Source organism: Nannospalax galili, unplaced genomic scaffold (assembly GCF_000622305.1).
Source record: "Nannospalax galili isolate Female #2095 unplaced genomic scaffold, S.galili_v1.0 scaffold810, whole genome shotgun sequence".
NCBI classification, from domain to species: domain Eukaryota; kingdom Metazoa; phylum Chordata; class Mammalia; order Rodentia; family Spalacidae; genus Nannospalax; species Nannospalax galili.
In genome coordinates, this window is record NW_008329132.1 from 2,255,999 (window position 1) to 2,278,270 (window position 22,272).

The window sequence follows — 22,272 nt, forward strand, 5'->3', positions numbered from 1 at the left end:
ACTTACAAGGACACTTCAAGACTTGTGTGGTTATACAAGCAGCAGTTACCAGGGGAGGGAAGACGGGATGACGTTCAGTGGAGCTGCACAGGGCCTGCAGCAGGGCAGTGTTCTTGACGTCACCCAGGCTGGGGTGGGCTTTTCAGTGACGCAGCTGCCATTGGGTCACCTACACTTTGATAAGTAACCCCAATAAACTTGCTGTCTCACTGAGCTAGACTCGGGTGTAATTTGGTTTATGGTGGGTGACCTATGTTGGGAAAAGAGTTCCCGTCTCCTCAGGAAAACAGTCGCTCAACAAACCCTCATACCAACATTTACATTCTGATGGTCAGTTTGTTCACCGTCGCTCTACATGGAACTCTGCACAGTGGGACTTTTCAGGATTTATTTTTTGATTCTTTTAAAATTAATTAATTATGGGGGCTGGAGAGATGGCTCAGCAGTTAAGAACACTGGTTGTTCTTGCAGAAGACCTGGGTTCAAATCCCAGCACCCTTATGGCAGCTAACAACTGTCTGTAACTCCAGTCCCAGGGGATCCGACAGCCTCTTCTGTCCTCTGCAGGCATTGCACGACATGGGTGCACTTACCTACATGCAGGTAATACACACATACACATAAAATAAAAAGAATAAATAATATTAAAAAATTATGTGTGCATGTGTGTGGACATGTGTGCCACAGTGCACGTGTGTGTGTGAGAGGACAACTTGCAGGAGTCTGGTCTCTCCTCCTACCGTGAGGGTCCCAGGAAAACTAGGGTTTTCAGTCCCTTTTGGAATTTTTAACTTTTCCTCTGCTACCAGACCGAGGACCCCCCGCTCGGCAAGTGGAAGACCCTCCTTAGCAGGCTTGGCTGGCTCCAGTCACAACCAGCTTCCCAGCATGTTGGTTATGGGGCACACGGGAAGAGTCACCATACCTTCCTTCCCCACAGTCCTCGGTGCTCAGGAGGTGGCAGTGTGTGGAGCAGCAGGGGTGGCTGGGCACGGGGGCCTTACCTGTGGTTGTGTGGGTCAAGTTGCTGTCCGCTGGGGTGGTGTTGTTGCTGGTGCCAGCCCTGGTGAGTGACAAGCTAAAACTTGCCAGCAGGAGTGGATGGAAGGCCTCCATGGTGCACCTGCAAAGACAGGGACCAGCTCAGCATGCTTCTGGAGCACAGGCCCTGGAGAGGGCTGTCACTCAACAGGGAGGAAAAAAACCAAGAATGAAGTTCATCACAGCTCTGCAGGAAGCTGAGAACTCTACCAGCTGACTTCTCAGGCTGTCAAAGAAGACACATCTCCCCTGTACCACGGTGGTGCTGTTGCTGCCATGCAGGTCCATCCAGAGGACCCCAGGCTCACAGCACCCACCTTGCTGAGGGCTAGCCAGGGCAGAGTGGGCACTAGGTCCAGGCCTCTGCCTTGACCATGCTGCTGGCCAAGATGCCTCTGAGTCACCTGACATCCTAGGCCCCCCCATGCTCACTTATTCCCTTACATACCCATTCTCTGGCCAAGTTGTGCTTTGCCCATCAGCACAGCCAGCGTTTTCCACCTGCTTCTTGTACCCTGCTTACTCAGCCAGCCAAACCCACTCCGTCTGGACCTGACTCAGGAGCCGCCTGGCCTGGAAGGCTGCCTCCAGGTAGGCCAGCTTCAGGAACTTCCTCTACCCTTCTATGGCAACACCTCTCCATGCTTATTCCAACAGCCTCCTCCTGGCCTGGCCTCTGACTGTGCCAGTCTCTCTCTGAGCCTTGGGAGGAACTAAGCATTTACTGAGTTGAATGTATGCTGGGTACAGACCCAGCAGCAAGGGGTTCAACACGAGAAAGGCTCTTTTACACTAGGGACCCACAGATGGTTATCTTGGGTTTCTACTTGGCTCTCTATTTTGCCCAAACACCTTCAACCATTACTAGAGTGACATGACTAGCTGGTGGTATAGGAAACCCTGCTGGAGGACTCCTGGCCAATGGGGACAGGCAGTGGTACCTGTCCAGCGCAGACATGTGGTCCCCATCTATAGTCAACCTAGGGGGGTCCATCCATCCCCCCTGAGAGCGGCTTCCTGGCGCCTCCGTGAAGGATGTGAATGGACCAGACTTTAGAACTGAGGTCAATAGACACTCATTCACAGACTGTTCCAACAAGAAGCAACTAATGTTCGTAATTGCAGAAGACGCGGAAGGAGCACCCCTCCCCCCACCCCACAGTGCTTCTCAGAGAGCCCCAGCTGCTCCTGGAGGGGTAGGGACTGGGCAGAATCAAGCTGCAGGCTTGATGGGCCCATGTTGGAACCCAGGGCTGCTGGGGACATACTTTCACCTGCAGCCGCTGCCCAGCTCCCCCTTGGCAGGCAGCTCCACACACATCACCTGACACATTGCCCTTCCTCTTCAGTCTGTCACTGTTTGCTGCCATGGAACTTTAAATGCACTTGAAGAACGCAGAGTAATTGGTTGGGAAGTATTAACTGGCTTAGTACAACTCCAGAGACGCGGAATTCCCGGGTGAAACGTTGTTCCTCGCCCTGTGCATTAATTTGATAACCCTCATCACCAAGTGCTCAGTGATCTAAGAGGAGGCCTCACCCTTGAGGAAGACAGCTCATCTCCTCTCCCCAACCACACGTGGAGGGCTGCAAGAGCCTTCCGGAGCTGCACTTCCTGAAGTGACCAGCAGAGGGTGAAAAGCTTTCCAGACATGGAAACCTGTTCAGCCATCTGGTGCGTCTTTACTGTTCACTTGTATTCCAGGACCAGTGACAACCTGTCGGAGGATTCCTGTCCATCCACTCTCAAAGCCTCTCGTAGCCTACTTGTAAGCACAGACACGAATCTGTGCAGAAATAATGTGTGAAAGAATTAAATCCACGCCGAACTTCAAGGATTTGCAGTTGAATGGTACTCGCTGTGTGCGGGCCAAGCGCTAAGCACGTGCAGCCTGCAGAGCTGGATGAGCAGAGCGTCTATTCCAAGCAAAGCACACTTTATTTTTACCCCACTCAAAATTCACCCATCTATCACTTTGATTACAAACCCGTCTTTATTTAACTTAATACTTTTCTAATACTTCCCAAGGGTACCCCAAGGGTCCAGCACCCTGCTAGGACATGGAGATGAAAAGTTGAGCTTGGCCTCATCTGTGGCCCGAGGCAGCTCTTGGAGCCAGGTGAGCAGTGTAATGTAAGGGCAACACCCAGCAACCACCCTCCATGCTGTGGAGGCAGGGCCACAGCTAAGGGACCAAGGTGAGTCAGTGACCATGCAACCTGGGTGTCAGTCAGATGAAGCAACCAGCACATGGCCCAGAGCTTTCAGCACAGGGAGGGGCTCAGAGGCTCGAAGGAAGCTGGGCATGACCTATTGTCAGGGCAGTTTTTGTTTTAGTAGAGCTTTGGTTCACAGGGGAGCTGAAATAAGTGATGGTGGAAAGTCTGGGGCTGAATTAAGAAGGCCCTGGAATGCTGCGTTGCGGAGGGTGGGGTGGGAGTTGACTTGATCCCCAAGGCTCATTTTCTAGTAACAATCTGTGTTGCCAGAATCACATGGGAGCCCAATACACAATGTTAGAAATCCAAATACCTGAGAAGTGGTTTATATGCAGAGAAATGTGAAGACCACCGAAGCCTCCCTCCACCCCTGGCATCTCAGCCTGCTTGAGGATCCTCAAAGGACCAGCTGCACATGAAGAGAACATGGGTGCAGACATGGAAGGTACCATATCTTTCCAGGACCACTGTCCCATTCCCAGGATCCTCAACTTTGGCTCTCACACCATTCTGTGTGTCTCAAGGAACCTGGACAGTGAAAGTCCTGGGGTCAGGCCAAACCCTTGTACTTACTGACAAGTCCCCTCAGTAGAACCAGCTTCAATCAGGAGGACTACATACCTTCAGAAGCATTCCCAGACAATGGACAAGTGCCTTACTCTCACTTGCAGCACACATACCCATGGGTGCTCATCAGCTAGGTCAAGGTACCATCTACTCAGAGGCTGTGGTCCAGTGCAGGAAGAGGGCACCAGTGCTCTGAGATGATAGCTAGTCACTACACAGGTCCCAGGTTTGCCCCTTCTGGTCTTTACCATGCTTCGTCCAGACACAAACTCACAGCTGTGAGAGCTTGGCTGTCTCTGTGTGGCTATGTGCATGTGAGTGCAGGTGTCTTAGGAGGTCAGAAGAGGGCGTCAGATCCCCTGGAACGGGGGTTAGAGGTGGTTATGAGTCACCTAGTGTGGGTGCTGAGATCTGAATTGGGGTCCTCTGAAAAAGCACTATGTGCTCTTAACTGCTGAGCCATCTCTTCAGCCTCAGTATCTGTTTCTAATACTGTTAGATATGCTTTCTAGGAAATCAGGACAAAGTAGCTCACCTGGTAAGACTGTTATTTTTTAATGCTCTGGAAAAAACCTACAATAAAATGATGCATTTTCATGCGATAGGGAAACAAAATCCAGACCTTTTAAAGCTTTAGGTGTAAATACACTTAAAGGAATGAAAGATCTAAACAATTAAAAAAAAAAAACCATTTATAGTAAAATCTGCAGAGGCAGTGTTTGGAGGTACCCACCGTGACCTGGCCTCTGTGGAGATGGCTTTGCTTATTAAAAAGGAAAAGATTCAAAGGGGCAGGCATCTCAGCTCCATGGATGAAGGTTGGAACTTAAATGCCTTTGAACAAAGGTAACTGAATATGTCTAAATGCAAACAGATACATCTTTTAAAAGGTTGACAAAGAGCCAGGCGTGGGCGCACACCTTTAATCCCAGCATTCGGGAGGCAGAGGCAAGTGGATCTCTGTGAGTTTGAGGCCAGCCTGGTCTACATAGTGAGTTCCAGGGCAGCTGTGGCTACAGGGAGACCTTAAAAAAGGTTGGCAAAGAAGTCCTCACATTAAGGAAAAAAAAAAAAAAAAGGCAGAGAAGAAGGATTAGGAAGGGTGAGGAAAGATTGGTCTCGGGTGTTCCAACCCTGCCTGGATGTCCCCTGGCAGATGTCCTCCAGGGTCCAGGCAGGGGACCGGCCATACTCTGGATAAGTAAGAGGTGACTGGCTGGAGGTGGGTGTATTCTTGGGTATCCGTCACTGAAGATGCCGGGTAGGGACCGGCCAGTTGAATGGAGGGAAGAAAACAGGAGGGAGAACGAGAGATGATGGGTGACACTTGATCTGGGTCCCCCTAAGGAAGAACCTGTGAGCCTACGAGCCTGTTGGCAGGTCTGTTAGGGGATACTTTCAATTTCCTATGTGGTGCATGCTAATTTACACAATTCCAATTACACACCAAGCCCTCTTGAAGACAAGAAGTGAAGAGCTTCTTTTCTAAGAATTAAGTCTCTCTTTCATCCAGACAGGACCAGTCAGTGGAAGTCACAGGAACCTGCTCAGAAGCACATTTTCACAGACCCTAAAACCATACTTGGACTCATTTAATGAACAACCAATAAAGCCTATGGTCAAGTACTGGTTTAGAAAGCAGGAAACATAGAGCCTTTCTCTCGCTGGCCCAGATGAGGTAGATGCAGTCAGACTCTTAGGGATAAGCTTTGGTTTTCCCCGGAAGAGCAAATCAACATTTCTAACCTGAAAGAACAAAGCCAGGAAGTTTCTGAAAATCCACAACTTAAGTCTGCATGGGGTGGGGGGGTCACATGAGACCAATGAATGGGTGCCACATAAGGCTTCAGATGGGAGACCAAGCTCTAATGACTTAATCTCAAATGCTGTGAACGGCATATAATATCTTACAATTTTTCATGAGCTTCAAAAATTACCAATAATTGGGATAAGGGCAATAGCACAGTGGGTAAAGTTTGCTGTACAAACGGGTTTGGATCCCCAGAACCCACATAAAGCCAGCCAGATGTAGTAGCTCATATTGGTAATCCCAGCCCTACTACAGTGAAATGGGAGACAGAGACAGGAGGATCTGAAGGCCGCTAGCCTGGTGCACACAGCGGTCAGCAAAAGACCCTGCCTCAAACAAGGTGAACTGAATGGCAAGGATCAACAAGCCAAGGTTGTCCTCTGATCAGCACACATGTGCCTACCTACACACATACACTCACGCACACACAAAGATAAAACATTATCAATACTTAACTTTTTCTGCCTTTGTAATTGCTGATGGTCATTTCAAGCAGGCATTACATCCCTGGCCCTTCAATCATTGAAAGTTACATGTGGGCTGGAGAGATGACTCAGCAGTTAAGAGTACTAGCTGCTCTTGTAGAAGACCCTGGTTTGAATCCCAGTATCCACATGGTGGCTAACAACCATCTGTAACTCCAGTTCTAGGGGATCCAGTGCCCTCTTCTGACCTCCTCGGGCATTGCAAGAACAGGGTTGCACATACGTACATGCAGGTAATACACTCATACACATAAAAATACATAAATACATAAATAAATGCATAAATAAAATACATAAATAAATAATTTTAAAGTTACATGTAATCAAAGACAAGGTAATTTGTTGGAAATGAGTCTTTGGATCTCACTTAACCCAAATTTTTACTACAGAGTAAGACATGTGTGATTAAGGGGGGAGATGCCCTGAGGTCAATAAATTTAACATCCATAGATATAAAACTGAATGGTAATCAACAGACATGAGGACACCACTCTTCTACTCTCCTGGTCTCGGCCCCTTCCTCAATTAGAAACTTCTAGGGCCCTGATGGAAGGCACTATCAATTTTTCTTTATATAAAGGAAATCTAGGCAGTAAAGACCTGATCTTCACTTGCTGGGAAAGGTGCCCAGATCAGTTGCTGTGTTAGCTTTTTATTGCTGTGATAGAACACTCAAGGAAAACAGTTTAAGGGAGAGGAGATTTATTTTGGCCCATGGTTTTAGGTTTCCAACCTCCAGTCACAAGGTTCTGCTGCTTTCAAGTCTATGCAAGGCTGAAACGTCAGGGGGGAAGGTCTTGGCAGACAGAAACTGCTCACCTTGCAGCATCCAGGAAGGAGAGAGAGGAGGGAGTGCGGACTGTTGTGCAGCAGTTTCAACTAACACAACCTTCCATCTTGGAGGGAAGCTAGGAAAGACGGAATCATGCTAATAAATTAATACTAGTAGCATTTCAGGGGCCCCTGGGTGGTATCACCCTTTCTGCCTGTCCCCTCTGTCCCCTCAGAAGCAAGGGTCCCAGGTACTAACCTAGGAGTAAGAAGCCACCATGGCACAGAGGCCACAGATCAGAGCCTGCTGACCAGGAGGGGCCCAGATCCTGGCTTTGGCCCGAACTGTGGTTTTTGTTTTTTTGAGACAGGGTTTCCAACAGCTTGGGCTAACCTAAAACTCTGAACTCACTGCATTGCCAAGGATGACCTTGAGCTTCTGATCTTCCTGCCTCCACCTCCCAAGAGCTGGGGTCACAGGTAAGTACATCACAATGCCTGGTTTTATGTGGTGCTGGAGATCAAACCCAGGACCTCATGGATCTAGGCAAGTATTCTACCAACTGAACTACGGCACTGGGTTTTGAAAGCCTTTTAAAAACATTTTGTTTACTATTTTTATTTTTTATGTGTATGGGTGTATTGCCTGCATGTGTGTAAGTGCACCCATATCATGCAATGCCCACAGAACTGGTCAGGAAAGGGTGTCAAATTCCCCTGGAACTGGAGTTATGAGTTGTTAGCCACCATGTGCGTGCAGGGAATCAAACCCAAGTCTTCTGCAAGAGCAGCCAGTGCTCCTAACTACTGAGGCACCTCTCTAGCCCTCAATTGAAGACCCCCCCTTAAAGGTGGAGGTATGTAATAAGGTGTAAAAGGCACAAATCTTAAGTCTAAGGCTGCATGGACTTGGACAAGTGCACGTGCCCTTTATAACCTCATCAATAGTCAGTGGCTATTCCTAGGAACTTCCTCCTTCCTACTTCTCCTCCCCCAAATGCCAGGAAGTCTGAGAGGAGAGTCCTTAGGCCTGGTCTTGAACTTTCTGGAGTGGAGCTAGGTACGTCAGGTATTTGGTTCTGAGCCGAATATATTTAGCAAGACAGGTGCTGGGCACCTCCAATCTGTTGTGGTCTACCCAGCCTGGTCCTTTCCACTGCTGACCTGCGCCACCTTGCAGGCCTGCACCCCAACTTGTTCATTTGCCCTGATACACACATTGTTCCTGATAAACTTGTTTGGTTCTTATGAACAGAGCTGTTATAAGCACTTGGGTGCAGGTCTTTCTGTGGATGGGTATTCTCTGTACTTGGTGTTTGTGGTGATTTGAATGAGGAATGCCCCCCAGAGTCTCCGAGTATTTAAAGAATTGGTGAGTTGGTGGCGCTGTTTGGGGAGGTCATGGAACCTCTAGGAGGTGTGGCCTTGCTGGAGGAAGCAGTCGTGGGGGGGGGGGGGGGGGGGGGGGGGGGGGGGGGGGGGGGGGGGCGGGGGGAGCTCATAGCATCGCCCCATTTTACAGCTTGCTCTCCTGTGCATGCTTGAAGGGGTGAATGCTCTGATTTCTGCTCTGGCCACCTCCTGCCACACCTCCCCTGCCATGACTTTTATCTCTGTGTATCTGTAAGCCAGCCAAATAAACGCCTTCTTCTCTAAGTTGCCTGGGTATGGTGTCATAGCATAGGAACAGAAAAGTAACTAATACAGTGTTAACACCTACATGTGAAATCACCTTTCAAGAGGTTCACACTTAGGCTTTTAGGGTTATACATTAATTTGAAATATTTAAACACACAGGGTGTCCACATAAGGTCTGGAGAGCTAGCTTTCTTAAGGAGCTAGATGGGGCCTGCATCCCTGTGTGACCCAAAGTATCCAACTCCTCCCCGTGTCGTGGGATGTCTCCCTCATCTCCCTTGTCCCTGGCTGCCACTTCACAGGTAGTCAGCAACCACCAAAACTGGGCTTCAAATGGCTCTGTGAAGGCAAAGGGCACGTGCTTCCTCCTCCCTCCAGCCAGTCTCACTTGGAACTCCCATGGGCCTTTGGAAATTGGGGCTGGGATTTGGGGCGGGGCTTGATTTTTCTTTCCTGACTCTGAGCAACATACTTTCATAATTTCAAGTGAGGTGCCTCGTTTTCAGACCCTCATTGTGCCAAGTTGTGGGAGGATTTAATTTGGTTTGGTCTTTCTAATATGCTGCAGATATACAGGTTTTAATCTTCTTTTATTAAAAATAAATCCATCCTCCTCACTTGGGTCTCTTGTGTAAATATCTAATTAGGGCAGATGCATGGCCTGGCCCAATAGGGGTGGGTTGATGTCCCTCAAGAAGAAACTGACTTCAAAGAATTGCCCCTGTCATGTGAACAATGTTAATTGGGCCAAAAAATGTGCATGAATTATTTATAACTATTCCTCTGTTTTGCGGTGAGAAAATCTGACCCCAAACCGAACCTAAGAAAAGAAAACCCCATTACAACCCGGAGAAGCTATTCTACACCCACCCTGGCACATCAGCCATGTGCGTGTTGGCCGTGTACGACTGCTTTAATACTCAAAGGGTTGTGAGGGACCGAGCCTGTGCGCCCAGCCCCAGAGCACCGCTCACTGGACCGATCTGTGCAGCCTCCTCTGAACTCAGCCTGAACGCTCCTGGATAACGGTGTAGATGGTGTCCTAGGACCTTGCTGGGTTGAACCATCTCACCACCTCCCATCTCATGCTGGACCAGCTGGGAACAAGGTTATAAAGGAGACATGCATTTGTCAAAAATCCATCCAGCCTTAGACTTAACCATCTACTGCAGGGATGATCACAACCCATTTGGTTCAAGTCACACATCTAGAATATGGAGGAGGCAGGGTCACACTCCAAGTCCAATCCAAGTCAGTCCTTGGTAGTGTCATACATTCATTCATTCGTTCCTTCATTCATTCATTTATATTTAGTCATTCAACTACTTAAGGGTAGCTACCGTGTCCAAAGTTGAACAAAATAACCAAGCCTTGCCTTCACACACTCTGTCAGTTCAGGCTGCTGGAAGGAGACACCCTAGACTGGGTGGCAGGCAGACAATCGACATATCTGTGTTCTATAGGCTGGAAGTCCAAGATTTGTGGACTCGAGGGGATTTGCTTTCTGGCTTATAGATGGTTCAATCCCCTAATATTGATTTCTGTCAAATTAGTGATGCTCAAAAAGACTTCATGGACTGGGTATGTAGCTCAATGGAGATGATTTGGCCAGTATGTGCGAGGCCCTGAGTTCAATCTCTATTGCCCTCAAAATTCAAAGATGGGATTCTCCCTCTTTTCAAGATCACCAGGAGCCAGCACAAACCCTCTTTGCTGTTGGTTTTGGCTGCAGAAATTGAAATCTGGGAGACAATTCTGTATCCCTACTGGTCACAGTGATGGGGCGGGGGGATCTTTGCCTCATGCTCCCTGATAACTGGCTGTTTTCCTTAGGGCACAGCTGCACATTCTAAGCGAGAGAGTTCCAGGGAAGAGAGAGAAAGAAGGAGGGAGGGGGAGAGAGGAGAGAGAGCGAGCGAGCAAGAGAGAGAGAGATCCAGGGTTACATTTCATTTTATTGATGTTCTGTTGGCAAACTACAACCAACACCATATAATTATAGAGAATTAGAATGGCAGCTCAGCAGCAAACCCCAAAGCCAGCCTTTGGGATATTAATAAACAGATATCCTCTGTAATAGAAAATTCACACCATTTTCATAAAATGGCTTGCTTCCACACGGGGAAGCATAGCACGGAACTCATGCATTTTAAAGAAAAGCTGATTCTAGTGTGACCAGGAGTCAGGAGTGGAGATTGTTTATTTGTTCAGATTTGCTTGATTGCTCATTGGTTCAACAAGGTTCCTGAGTGTCACTGGACACAGCACAGGGGAGTCTGTTCCCTGCAAGTGATTTCTACTTGAACTGTGGGGAAGGTGCACGCTCTCCTGAGGAAGACTTCAGTGGGTTGCTCAAGGTATTAGTCTTTCTGGGTGCCTGAGAAGCCATGGGGACCGAGTTCCCATCTGGGACCTCACAGCTCTCCCACAAGCAGGAAGAGATACCCGTCCAGGCCTGGCAAGTCAGAGGCTACATGGCTCCTGACAGAACAGAGACCCAGATGGTCAACAGAGGACTCTGGAGAAAGCTGATGGTTAGGCTTCCTTCCCAAGGCTGGGAGGCTGGAGTCTCTCACCATCCCTGCCCTGGGGAGGGGAAGTGAGTTTTGTTTTTGTTTTTCCTTTTGGTTTCTTTTTCCCCAGCTGTACGAGGGCGGACAGCAACACTGGATACTGGCGCTACTTTTGTGGTCTAATCTCACAAGCTGAGGGCAGACAAAAGTTAGATGATCGGCCAGGAGCCTCTGGGCTCTGGAGAAAATGTAATACAAGAGCATCCATGAGAAGTCACTCTCTTGAAATCCCCTGAGTGTGCACAGGGGAGTCACCAGGCAGCCCACACACTAAGGAGACAGGTGGAAAAGGCTCACACCTGGGCTCAGTACCTGTCATCTGCAAGACACCTGCCTCCAGACTCTCCCATAATCTGAGCGTCTGTGGTTGGGGCTCTGTGCCAACTTTAGGGCAGGGATGGGGGAAACCAGGTGAGCCCTGTTCGTGATCTGCTCTGAGCCAGCAAGAAGACAGAGACTGCTGTAGGACACGGGTGTTCTCTGTCCCGGCTCCCACTGCTGGGCACCTCATGGGTCTTGGTTCCAACCATAAGGAAGCCTGGGCAGGGAACACTTCATATGGCCCAGTGGGGCAGACAAGTGCTGAGTGTCGAAGAGGAAGGCGATGGGGTGTCCAAGAAGGGGATGTCATGTGATTAAGGTATTGTTAACATTTTATGGACTCTGCTTAGTTCTTGAATTTGGAAGCCTCAGAGATGCAGGGATCCAGGGCTGTTTCTCTACTTGCATACTTGAAACCCCGAGTTAGAGGTGGAAAATGACCAGTAGGTGGCACCCCAAGAAAGTCATCAAAACATCCATCCACTCCAGCTGGTTGCTTCCAGACCAGAGCCCAAAGCCTAATTGTGTGACCCCAAGGGCGCGGTCTTATTGACCAGCATCTTTCTAGGTTCACTCCAGGAATGTGGCTTCTGGTCCCATCACTCCTCAGATAATGACCCTACAACGCTGCAAAAAAATTCTTCTCAATCCTTTCTCTCCATTCACACGCTGTTGAAGCAGTTAATTAAGAATTAGTCTTTCAGGGTGTGTCTCAATCCTCCTGAGCAGGCACCCCAGTCCCATCTCTCCACTTGCAATTCAATTCTAGAATCCCTAGGTTCCCCATTTCTAGCTCAGTCAAGAAATTTAACACTCAAGTGGAAGTTCCATGGCGAAAACGAGAGATGGAAATTACCCATCAAATAGCATGCCCTGCTCAGGAAACTGGCTTCCTTCCCACAGCACTGATTCTTTCATACATATTAAATCAATTACTCCGGGGACTATAACCCACAGTGTGCACATAGTTGGAGAGGTACTAAGGACGGTGGCGACGGGGCGCTCAGGAGCCTGGTGGACACCTGCCTTTGCCTGCCTGCTGCCTAATGGATCAGTTGTCAGCTATTTAATAAACCAACAAGGACAGTCACTGGGAGAAAAACAGGCATCGGCACGGTTCTTCCCAGAGTGGAGATGGTGCCTCCGCCCCAGTGAGTGGGAGGCCTTGTTATTCCTCAGCCAAAGGGGAAGGCCAGTTCCTCACCAAGTGTTTTCCAGTCAGGCATGTGGCAGAAACCTGGCTTCCAAGTCCCTGACTCTGCCATTTTCCAAGTGTGAGCACAGCATGGGCAAATCATGTAAAATGCATCTCATCTCTGTTGGAAGGTGGGACTCTGAGGTCATGAGGGCACAAGGTCAGATGTGCAGGGGCTGGAAGGACTGGGAAGGTTGGCTGTGTTCACAGTCAGCAGGAGCTTCATACCTGAAGGCCTCCTGGAAGGATCTGCATAACAAATGAAAGAATGAATGAAGGAAGGAATGAAGGAGTGTATCCCATCACTGCAGCATGCCCTATTAACGGAGTGACCATTCCCTTTTTATCTTGGAGTGCCGGCTTATGGCTGTGGTTCTGTGTGACTCTTTCTCTCTCTGTCTCTGTCTCTGTCTCACAAGTACAAGGGTTTGGGGGACCAAGCACATGTCCCCCTGGCTATGGGCCATGCTGAGGGAAGGGGTGATCATCACACAGAAATGGAGGGAACTTCTGTTGTGTGGTAAATAACCTCCACCACTTCAATAAGAAATTGAGGAATCCTAACTTTAAAGTCTCAAATTGTTGATTATTTTTTCAAGCATCTTTCCAATCTCGGCTTCCATCCCAGAAGCATACACATTGGAAATGTCTGGATCTCAACTTCAAGACAACACCAGTTCCTGTCCATTAGCTGAGTGGCCTTGGGCCAGCTTTGCCGCTCGTTCTGGGTGTGTAAAATGAGCAGTACGTAACCTCCTGGGCCTCAGGGGAAGTCAGAGAGGTAAGGGGAAGACCTTGGTGGTGCCTGGCCCACAGAGGCCTTCTGCAGTGCTGGGCTGAGCCCTGACACGATGATCAGGTGATCCAGGCCAGCTATGCAGAACAGGTACCACGCCTCACCTTGTCCACTAACTCTCAGGAAGAAGCAAAACATGCAGTGCCCATGTGGTTGATGGCAGATCTTCCAGGAATGTAAACAAATGCCTGGGAATGTGTTCGGCTCACAGGTGCTCCAGAGGAGGCAGCACAGTCCATTTTATATCTATTTCATTTCATAGATGCTGGTGTTGCCAAGCAGGACATCTGAAGAGGGCCCACGCTTCTAGTTCCCAGACAAACAGGATTATATAGCCACCATCCACTAGGAGAATGCCTTCCACCTAAGCATGCTGACAGGACCTGACCACTGATGCTGTAGCTGAGCCTCTGACCCTGAGCTCCTGAGGTGTCCTGGCCCGGGAATGATTGTTCCTGTGACACCAGCAGAGGACACCTAGTCCAGCCCTCTCGGTTCTGCCACCTCTTTGGATCAGTCAGAGTTCTAAGGTGCCTGTTTTACAGGACACTACAGATCAGAGAGGTTAGGCAGCCTGCCCACTAGCAGTCTATTGGTAAAACCTGCCAAGTACCCAGACTGTATACACTCACGTGTCCAAAGTCACCATTCATTAGATCTGGACACTCTCTTGTGCTGGAACTTTTTAAAATTGCATCAGGATGAATGTGTGACACTTCTAAACAGACAAACATTTCGTTTCAGGACAAACGGATATACATTTTATAAATTCTAAAAATTTCACTGAAAATATTTACTCTGACTTCCCAAGTCCTTAAAAGAAAAAATAGCCCTCAATTCTTTTGGCAGCAGGGATGTGAGCATTTTGTGGGTTTTGAATTCTAAACATCTGTACTCAGAACTTCGTGTATCCTGGGCTACCCGGGAAAGGCCTCCACATCCTTAAAATAGGTGTTTCGTAAATATTTGTTCAGTGAGTGAGTGAAAGAGCCAAAAGGTTTACCAAAAACAGGATCAACCCGAGCTTTCTTTTCCCTCCAATCAAGGTCTCTATAAACACACAGCTGCATCTCCTCAAATATTTATCAACAGAGAGTCAGGACTATTATGTCCTTTAAGAGAGAACTCCTTACTCTGTTTTAAAAAAAAAGAAACGAAGAAGAGAGACCTCAACGGAAGTGAATGTCACAATCCACAAACAAATCACAGGCAAAGTGGAGCCGTTTGTGAGCAGTCCTGCATGTTTATTCTGTTACGACGCTTAACAGTGCTCAGGTTCACCCAGGGTACAACCTGCCAGGCTGGGGAGGCTGGGTGTGAGCTCTCACTCAAGCCTCTATGAGCACAGGATCCTTCACAAGCTATTCTCTGCAGATGCCGAGGAGGAGCAGAGAGGACCCTGCAGAGAATCAGGACAGAAATACAGTGTTCAGATAAGAGCCAAGCACCCCTGGGACTTGACATGGCCTCTGGGGTCGGCGAGGCCCCTCAGTGGGCCCTGCGCACACAGTGTTCATTCCATCATCCATCCAGACATACTTATCCAAATCCCTTCTGCTGTCCACAGATCTGGCAAAGTGAGGCACAAACAGAAAAGACACAAACCTGCACTTGGACATTGCCCAACTGCATGTATTCATGGCTTCCTTCCATAAAGATGCAGCCATGGAACCATCACGATGGCTCAGCAGGTAAAAGCTCTTACCCCCAAGCTGAAGACCTGAGTTTGAACACAAGGACTCATGGTGGAAGGAGAGGACTCCCGAAAGTTGACCTTCTGAGCTACACACAGGTTGCATATGCCTACATTCATATCATACACACACACACACACACACACACACACAATAATAATAATAATAATAAATTAAAATTTGAAAATAGCCTTGAATTCATGTGGCCTAAATATTGCTTGATCTATTTCATTTTCCATTAGTAACCATAGAGATCAGTCAAACACACTTGAAACATACACTGACCTCTGGATTCTACTTAGCTCAGAGCGGAGGAAACAGACTTCAATTAAGTGGTGATTTTCTAAGTTAGTCAAGTACCAAATAGGTACCAGAAGTTGATTAAGCATAAAATTCTTAATGCTCTGATTTAGCCGAGACTCTGAAAACTCTCTTCTTCCTGTATCTGTGAGGCTCCCCAGGGCCTTGGAGCAACATTGAACCTGCAGAGAGGAGCCCGAGGCTGGTCCCAGGAACCCCCAAATGCCAGGGATACCTAAGATGCCTAAGACCTTCGTGGTCAAGGACAAGTGAAGGATGACATACGGAACATGGTCCCCCAAATTCAGGTCCACTTGGAACCTCAGCACGTGGCCTTATTTGGAAATAGGGTCTTTGTGGTTATGAGCAGTTAGGATGAGGCTCTAATGAGTTAGGCCAGGGCCAGGTCCACTGACTAGTGTCTTTGTAAGAAGAGGAGGAGGCGCGAGGTGGAGGCTGAGGCAGGTGTTGGGGCAATCCTGCCACCGACCAAGGAAAGCCCTCAACTGCTAGGAGCCCTCAATTGCTAGGAGCCACCAGCAGAGGAAGGACAGCTCCGCCTCTCCTGTTTCAAAGACTTCTTTTACTTTGATTATGTGTATGTGCGGGTATGTAGTTGGACATACCAGCAGAGGAAGGACGGCTCCACCTCTCCTGTTTAAAAGACTTCTTTTACTTTGATTATGTGTATGTGCGGGTATGTAGTTGGACATGCACGTGAGTGTAGGTGCCCATGGCGGCCAGAAGAGCGTGTCAGATCCCCTGGAGCTGGAATTACTGGTAGTTGTGAGCTACTGAACATGGGCAGTTGAAAACCACCCAAAGAGGGTGCTGGGACTTGAACTCAGGTCCTCTGCGAGAGCAGCATCTAGTCTTGACTGCTGAGTCATTTCTCCAGGCCCTCCCCTGGCACTTGCTGACTCTCCTTTTTCTCCTTCCATCCTATGAATAAATCTAAACAAGAGTGAAAGACCTCTACAATACAAGCCTTAAGACACTGAATAAAGAAACTGAAGGAGACACTAGATGCTGGAAAGACCGTCTGTGCTCCGGGATTGACAGAATTAATATGATAAAAATGGCTATCTTAATGAAATTAGCCTACAGGTTCGATGCAATCCCCAGCAAAATTACAATGATATTCTTCATAGACCTAGAAAAATATCACTAAAATCCCCATGGAAAGACAAAAGCCCACTGATGGCCAAAGTCACCCTAAGCAGAAGGAACACGGTCTGCTATAGTAACACTTGACCTCAAATTATACTACAGAGCCACAGTGACTAAGACAGCATGGTACTGGCACAAAAACAGACCTATGATCCAGAAATGAATCCTCACAGCTGTGGCCATGGTAACTTCTTACAGCCAGAGAAGCATAACACACACTGTGCTAGGACGATTGTAAGGAGCTTCTTAAATGCCTCCAGCTGTCTTCCAGACTATCATCTTCCTGGTTGGCCATTGCTCCTTCTGGATCCTTCCAGATCCTTCTGTCTCTTACATCACATGTGTCCCTCAACAAGTCCCACCATGTCCTTCAGTTGACTTTCATAGCTGTCCCTTCTTTCTCATCAGCCCTAAAGCAGGGGGCCTCTTCACTTCCCAGAAAGAACAGGGATTAAGAGAGATACAATAGGGAACCATGCCGACATCCACTCGTGGGCAACACCGAGGGCCAGTCATCTATGCAATTGCTCACCAGGGACTGATCTGGCCAGTGTCTCCCATTGGCCCCACATGCTGATGGTCCTCGGGCATGTCATCTCTACCCACAGCCAGTGATGCTGACCTCCCTATGGACACCAAAGGCAGTTTCTGCTTAACAGAAACACGTATGGCTGTTATAAAACAAGTGAAGAATTCATGGCATGGCAGAGGTTGTGGAGGTGGCAGGAAACACCATAATGTTGGGCTGCTGCTGGATGGCCTCTTCACATCAAGCCTTGGAAAGGACTGTCCTATGGAAGCCCTTGAGCAAAAGTCTACACTCTCTAAGAGAAAGATTAGCAAGTGCTAGTAGGCAGGCGTCAAAGGCACACCTGTGCCAAGCTGAGCCTGTTTCTGAGTATGAGGATGAGAACAAGAGAGATGTGCTTCCAGCCTGGTCCCACGTCTGTCACTGCGGCCCTCAGGTTCTGCACAAACCACCCCTGGACAGATGTCCTATACCGAAAAGACACAATTCAGAAAGAGGAACAGAGGGCTCGTGGGCAGAGCTGGAGGGCATCTGATAAGGGCGGACCATCCAGAGTACAAACGTTACCCTTAGTGCATCAAAGACAGGTCACCTGGTTAGAAAATGAGCAAGGGGCTTGGATGGACATTTCTGCAAAGAAGACAGCAAGCACCCTCGCTCCTCACTGCGGAAATGCCAATCACCCTAATGAGAATGTGGGGGACAAAGGAAAGCAAGTGTTGATGAGATTGTAGAACCAGAGTCCTTGTATATTGCTGGTAGGGACCATAAAATGGGGCAGCCATTGAGAGACAGTTGGGTCCCTCACATTTTAAATACAGAATTAGATATAACCCACTCCTAGGTATGTTGGTGCCCCCAAAGAATTGAAAACAGCTGTTCAAACAAAAATGCATGCATAAATATTCATAGATGTACTTCTCAAGGGAGCTATAAAAGCCGAGTGTCCAGCTGTGGATGAGTGTGTAAACAGAACAAGGCATACTCACACACTGGGATAGACCCCAGCCTGGAAGGACTAGATATTGGTAACACTGTTGTCTAGCTGAGCTGTAAGACATTCTATGAAGTGAAAGGAGCCAAATGTGAGATGGCACATATTGATGAGCTCTTTTACATAAAATAACCAGGACATGTAAATCGACAGCGACACAAATGCACCTTCCTGGGCACAGCATCCAATAATCTCATGGGTGCTAAGGTTTATGATAAGAGCCATGTCTGTTGAGGGCTCTGCACTACTTCCTAAGTGCCTAACATCACTAACTTACTTAATTCCCATAATAGTAAGAGGTTGGGTCATTATCATCTTCATTTTACAGAGAGGAAACTGAGGCACAGAGACACCGAATCCCTACTAGTCATCCAGCGGTCAGAACTTCCTCTCCAGTGACCAGGCAGACACTGTGGGGCACCAGAAAGCCGCTGAGAATGGTGACAGCTACAAGATCTTCCTCTCAGCACCTATGGGGCTCCCCACATCCCTAAAGAGACTTGGGATCTACCCTGTTCCTGGTCTGTATCAATCCTGTGTCCTGATTAAAAACGAGTCCTGCAATCTGCAGGCCCCATTGTGCTAAATTACACGGTGAGTGTGTATTGCAAATTGCACTCATTATTAGAAGTTACATGGCAACATTTATACTAATCAAATTGGGCTTGTTTCTTTAGTTCTGATTTTAAAGCACTGGCAGGGCTCCACAGCCCTCTCCACACACGTGAACGGTCACAGGCAGGTGGAACATTATGTGTTCTCATTGTTAAGCTAGTCAGCACGCTCTTACCCTGGAACCTGCTTGCTACGTGATGCTGATGCTTTCTCTTTCCTTCCTTTTCCTCTCTGCCCTCAGGATAAATGGAGCAGAGCAAGCTTTAAAGGCAAGAGCTTCGAGGGCTGGAGAGATGGCTCAGTGGTTAAGAGCACTGGCTGCACTTCCAGAGGACCCTGTTTCAATTCCCAGAACCTATATGGTGGCTAACAACTGTCTGTGACTCCGGTTCCAGGGGGTCCAACATCTTCTGACCTCCAAGGGCACTGCATGACATGGGTGCACTTACACACATGCAGGCGACACGCTCACACACATAAAATAAAAATAATAAATAAAATATTTTTTAAAAAGAGCTTTGAGCACACTTAGGTCCTGTAGTGCTCAGGTTCTCTCTCTCTCTCTCTCTCTCTCTCTCTCTCTCTCTCTCTCTCCCCCCCCCCTCTCTGCATTTGCAGTATACATGCCACATGTGTGAGCATGTATGTGGAGGCCGGAGGTCAGCAGGTGTCTTCTTCAATTGTTCAATACTTTATTGTTGAAGATGGGACAGCTCACCGAGCCCGGAGTGCATCAGTTCATCCAGAGTAGGTGTCCACCGAGCTCCAGGCATCCACCTGTCTCCTCCTTCCCAATGCTTCCACTACATATGTTTTCCACTGAGCCTGGCTTTTAAGTGGGTGCTGGAGATTCAAACTTGGGTCCTCGTGCTTTTGCAGCAAGCACTTTACTCCCCGAGCCATCTCTTAGCCCCAGTGCTCCTGTTTATATTGCATTTGAAAATAGTTCTTAAACATTTTTCTTTAAGGACTAAAAAAATGACTGCTATCCAGTATCATTAGGAGATCACAAAGAAGGAGATACCACCCACCACTGTCATGACCACACACTACTGAGTGTCACGCAAGGGGGTACAGGGAGGTACAGCACCAGCTTACAGAGGCCAGTTACTGCCTGTCTGCAACCCCACCTCTCAGCAAGGAAGTAAGAAGCCAGGATGGGAATCTGGCATCTGAACCTAAGCCCACTCTGCCTTTTCATGCAGAAATGGAGATGATGTACACACATGCATGTAAAGACAGAAAACCCATGCTGAGCCAGGCCCAGCACTCGCCGGTACCAAAGGGCAAGTTGATGCTGCTCCATTCATCCACCTACCTTCACCATTCAGAATCAGTCCTTGAGCATGTGCCCTGTGCCACACAGGGTGCCTGAAGTGGGGCAAGAGACCAGCAAGCCCAGTTCTTGATCACTGCCTCATTTGCACCTGTCTCCAGTTTCTACGGTCCCTGGGATTAGAGAGTGATCCTCACTACCAATTTGCCTAAGGGGTACTTGAGTAAGTGGTCACCTCTATAACACAAGCTCCTCACTCCCCCCACTGCCCCTGGGTGGGATGCCTGCCCCCAACTTCTCAGAGCTGTGAGAGGTTGTAGCAAAGCTGAGCATTCAGGAGCAGCCCAGGCTTTGCTGCATGTTGCGCTGTGACAGCGTGACGTCTCATCCAGGACACAAACTCAGCCAGGCTGAGTGTGTGCCGGCAAGGGCCAGACATCCTCCCTTGGCACAGCTAGGACTTCGGCAACCAGGCTCTGTACAGCAGCTGGGCAGGGCTGCCCTCCAGCCTGCAGAGAACAGAGGAGCGGGAACACTGCCCTGGCCCTTCTGCAAAAGGGATGGTGTGAGCTTATTTATGGAAGACAGGAATGGGAAACCAGGCTGTGGCTAGGACCACTAAGACCCTCAGAGCTCAGGCAATGTTTTCAGATGCCCCCTTAGGTCTAATGTGGGCTGATTTAAGAACTCTCCCATCTCTATGGCCCCAGAACCCTTCAGCACCCCTGGGAGGTCCACAGTCTCAGGACACAGTATTGGACCAAGGCAGCATTCCTTCAGGGACCGGCCCCCAGCAGGAGTCCCAGCCCCAACCCCGGACACAGGGATCTGGGGGCCTGACTGGGGTGTAGGGGTGGGAAAAGCTCCCGGCTTCACTCCTCACTACTGAAAAGTCTCTGAAGAAGTGATTCTGGGAGCGGAAAATTTCAATGACCATCAAAATGGAGACAAATCTTAGAAAATGGCCAGATCCATCGATGCATAAACTAAGACAGTGTATCATGCAAAGAAAGTTCTGGCACTCGACCAGTGCTCAGCGCTCAGTTCATGCTTTGCTTTCTATGAGATTTTCTTTCATGCACCAATGGCCAAACCAGTCTGAGGAAGCGAGTTTAAAATCTGTGCTCCTTAAGCATTTCCAACTTCCACATAATATCCTGTCACCTTTTTCTGTGTGCTGTTTTGCACATAATGCACACATGTGCATACACCCACATTCACACACAGGTGCACACACACATAAATGAGGTGTCTCTTAGACACAGAGCCACTGGTACAGATCCTAAGTTGATCAGAAGGTGACAGAAACCCTATCTGATCACATCCCTCTGCCCCCCTCCACAAACATGCAACATAGCAAGGCACATATTAATGTGAACTACAGATTCCACTACTGCTGTGCTGTGTGGAGGTTCAAGGCCCTCCCACCATCCATGGTGATCCTGGACAGCAGCTTCCTGTCACTGGGCACAGTTACCTATGGAGACAGGAAACTTCTGAACACTACTGAGCATTTCCAGGCAGTGACCTATGTGAACTGGATTCGTACACCATACCATAGGAACAGCTAATCCTTTGGGTAGAGAGCCAGAGGTGCAGGGGTCCCCCCACTTTGTATGGTAAAGACCAGGACTCAGGGATAAACTGATTTAAGGGAACCACCTTGTGGAATGAAAGCTGCTATTTATTCTCAGCAAGAATCCTGCTCTCATTATAAACGCCAGAAACACTTCACAGGTGAACTGAACCTGTGCTTACCCACACAGCAGCAGCAGCAATTTATAAACAATCTGAACACTTTGCAAACACAGTCTCTGTGAGAACATATGCTATTCATTCAAGAGAATTGGTCTTAAGCTATAAGCAGCATGCTTTTTAAGGAGGGGTGTGGAGAGATGGCTCAGCAGTTAAGAGCATTGGCTGCTCTCACAGAGGACCCAGGTTCAAGTCCCAGCACCCACATGGCAGTCAACAACCATCAGTAACTCCAGTTCCAGGGGATCTGATGCCCTGTTGTGACCTCTGCAGGCATTGCATGACGTGGGTGCACTTACATACATGCAGGCAATATACTCATACATATAAAAAAGACCAAATAAAGTATTTTAAAAAGAAAGGGAGAAAAGTAGCACAGCAAGGAAAAACAAAACAAACAAAACACCCTTTCTGCTTTGGGAATTTCAAATCACGGTTAGTCAGCTTCATATGGGACAGTACTTAAACCGCCTTTAACATGCTCATGTTAGTTCAAAAATCCTTGTCTAAATGTTAAGCCTG

General features: G+C 48.3%; 1 protein-coding gene across 1 annotated transcript in view; it reads right to left on the reverse strand.

Moving 5' to 3' along the window:
• Window positions 1-22,272, reverse strand: part of Ptpre (protein tyrosine phosphatase receptor type E) — a 152,735-nt gene that overhangs the window by 40,603 nt on the left and 89,860 nt on the right. The window contains 1 exon segment of the mRNA XM_017797846.2: window positions 1,005-1,123. Within this exon segment, the coding sequence (XP_017653335.1) occupies window positions 1,005-1,116 (112 nt within the window). The 5' untranslated portion in view covers window positions 1,117-1,123.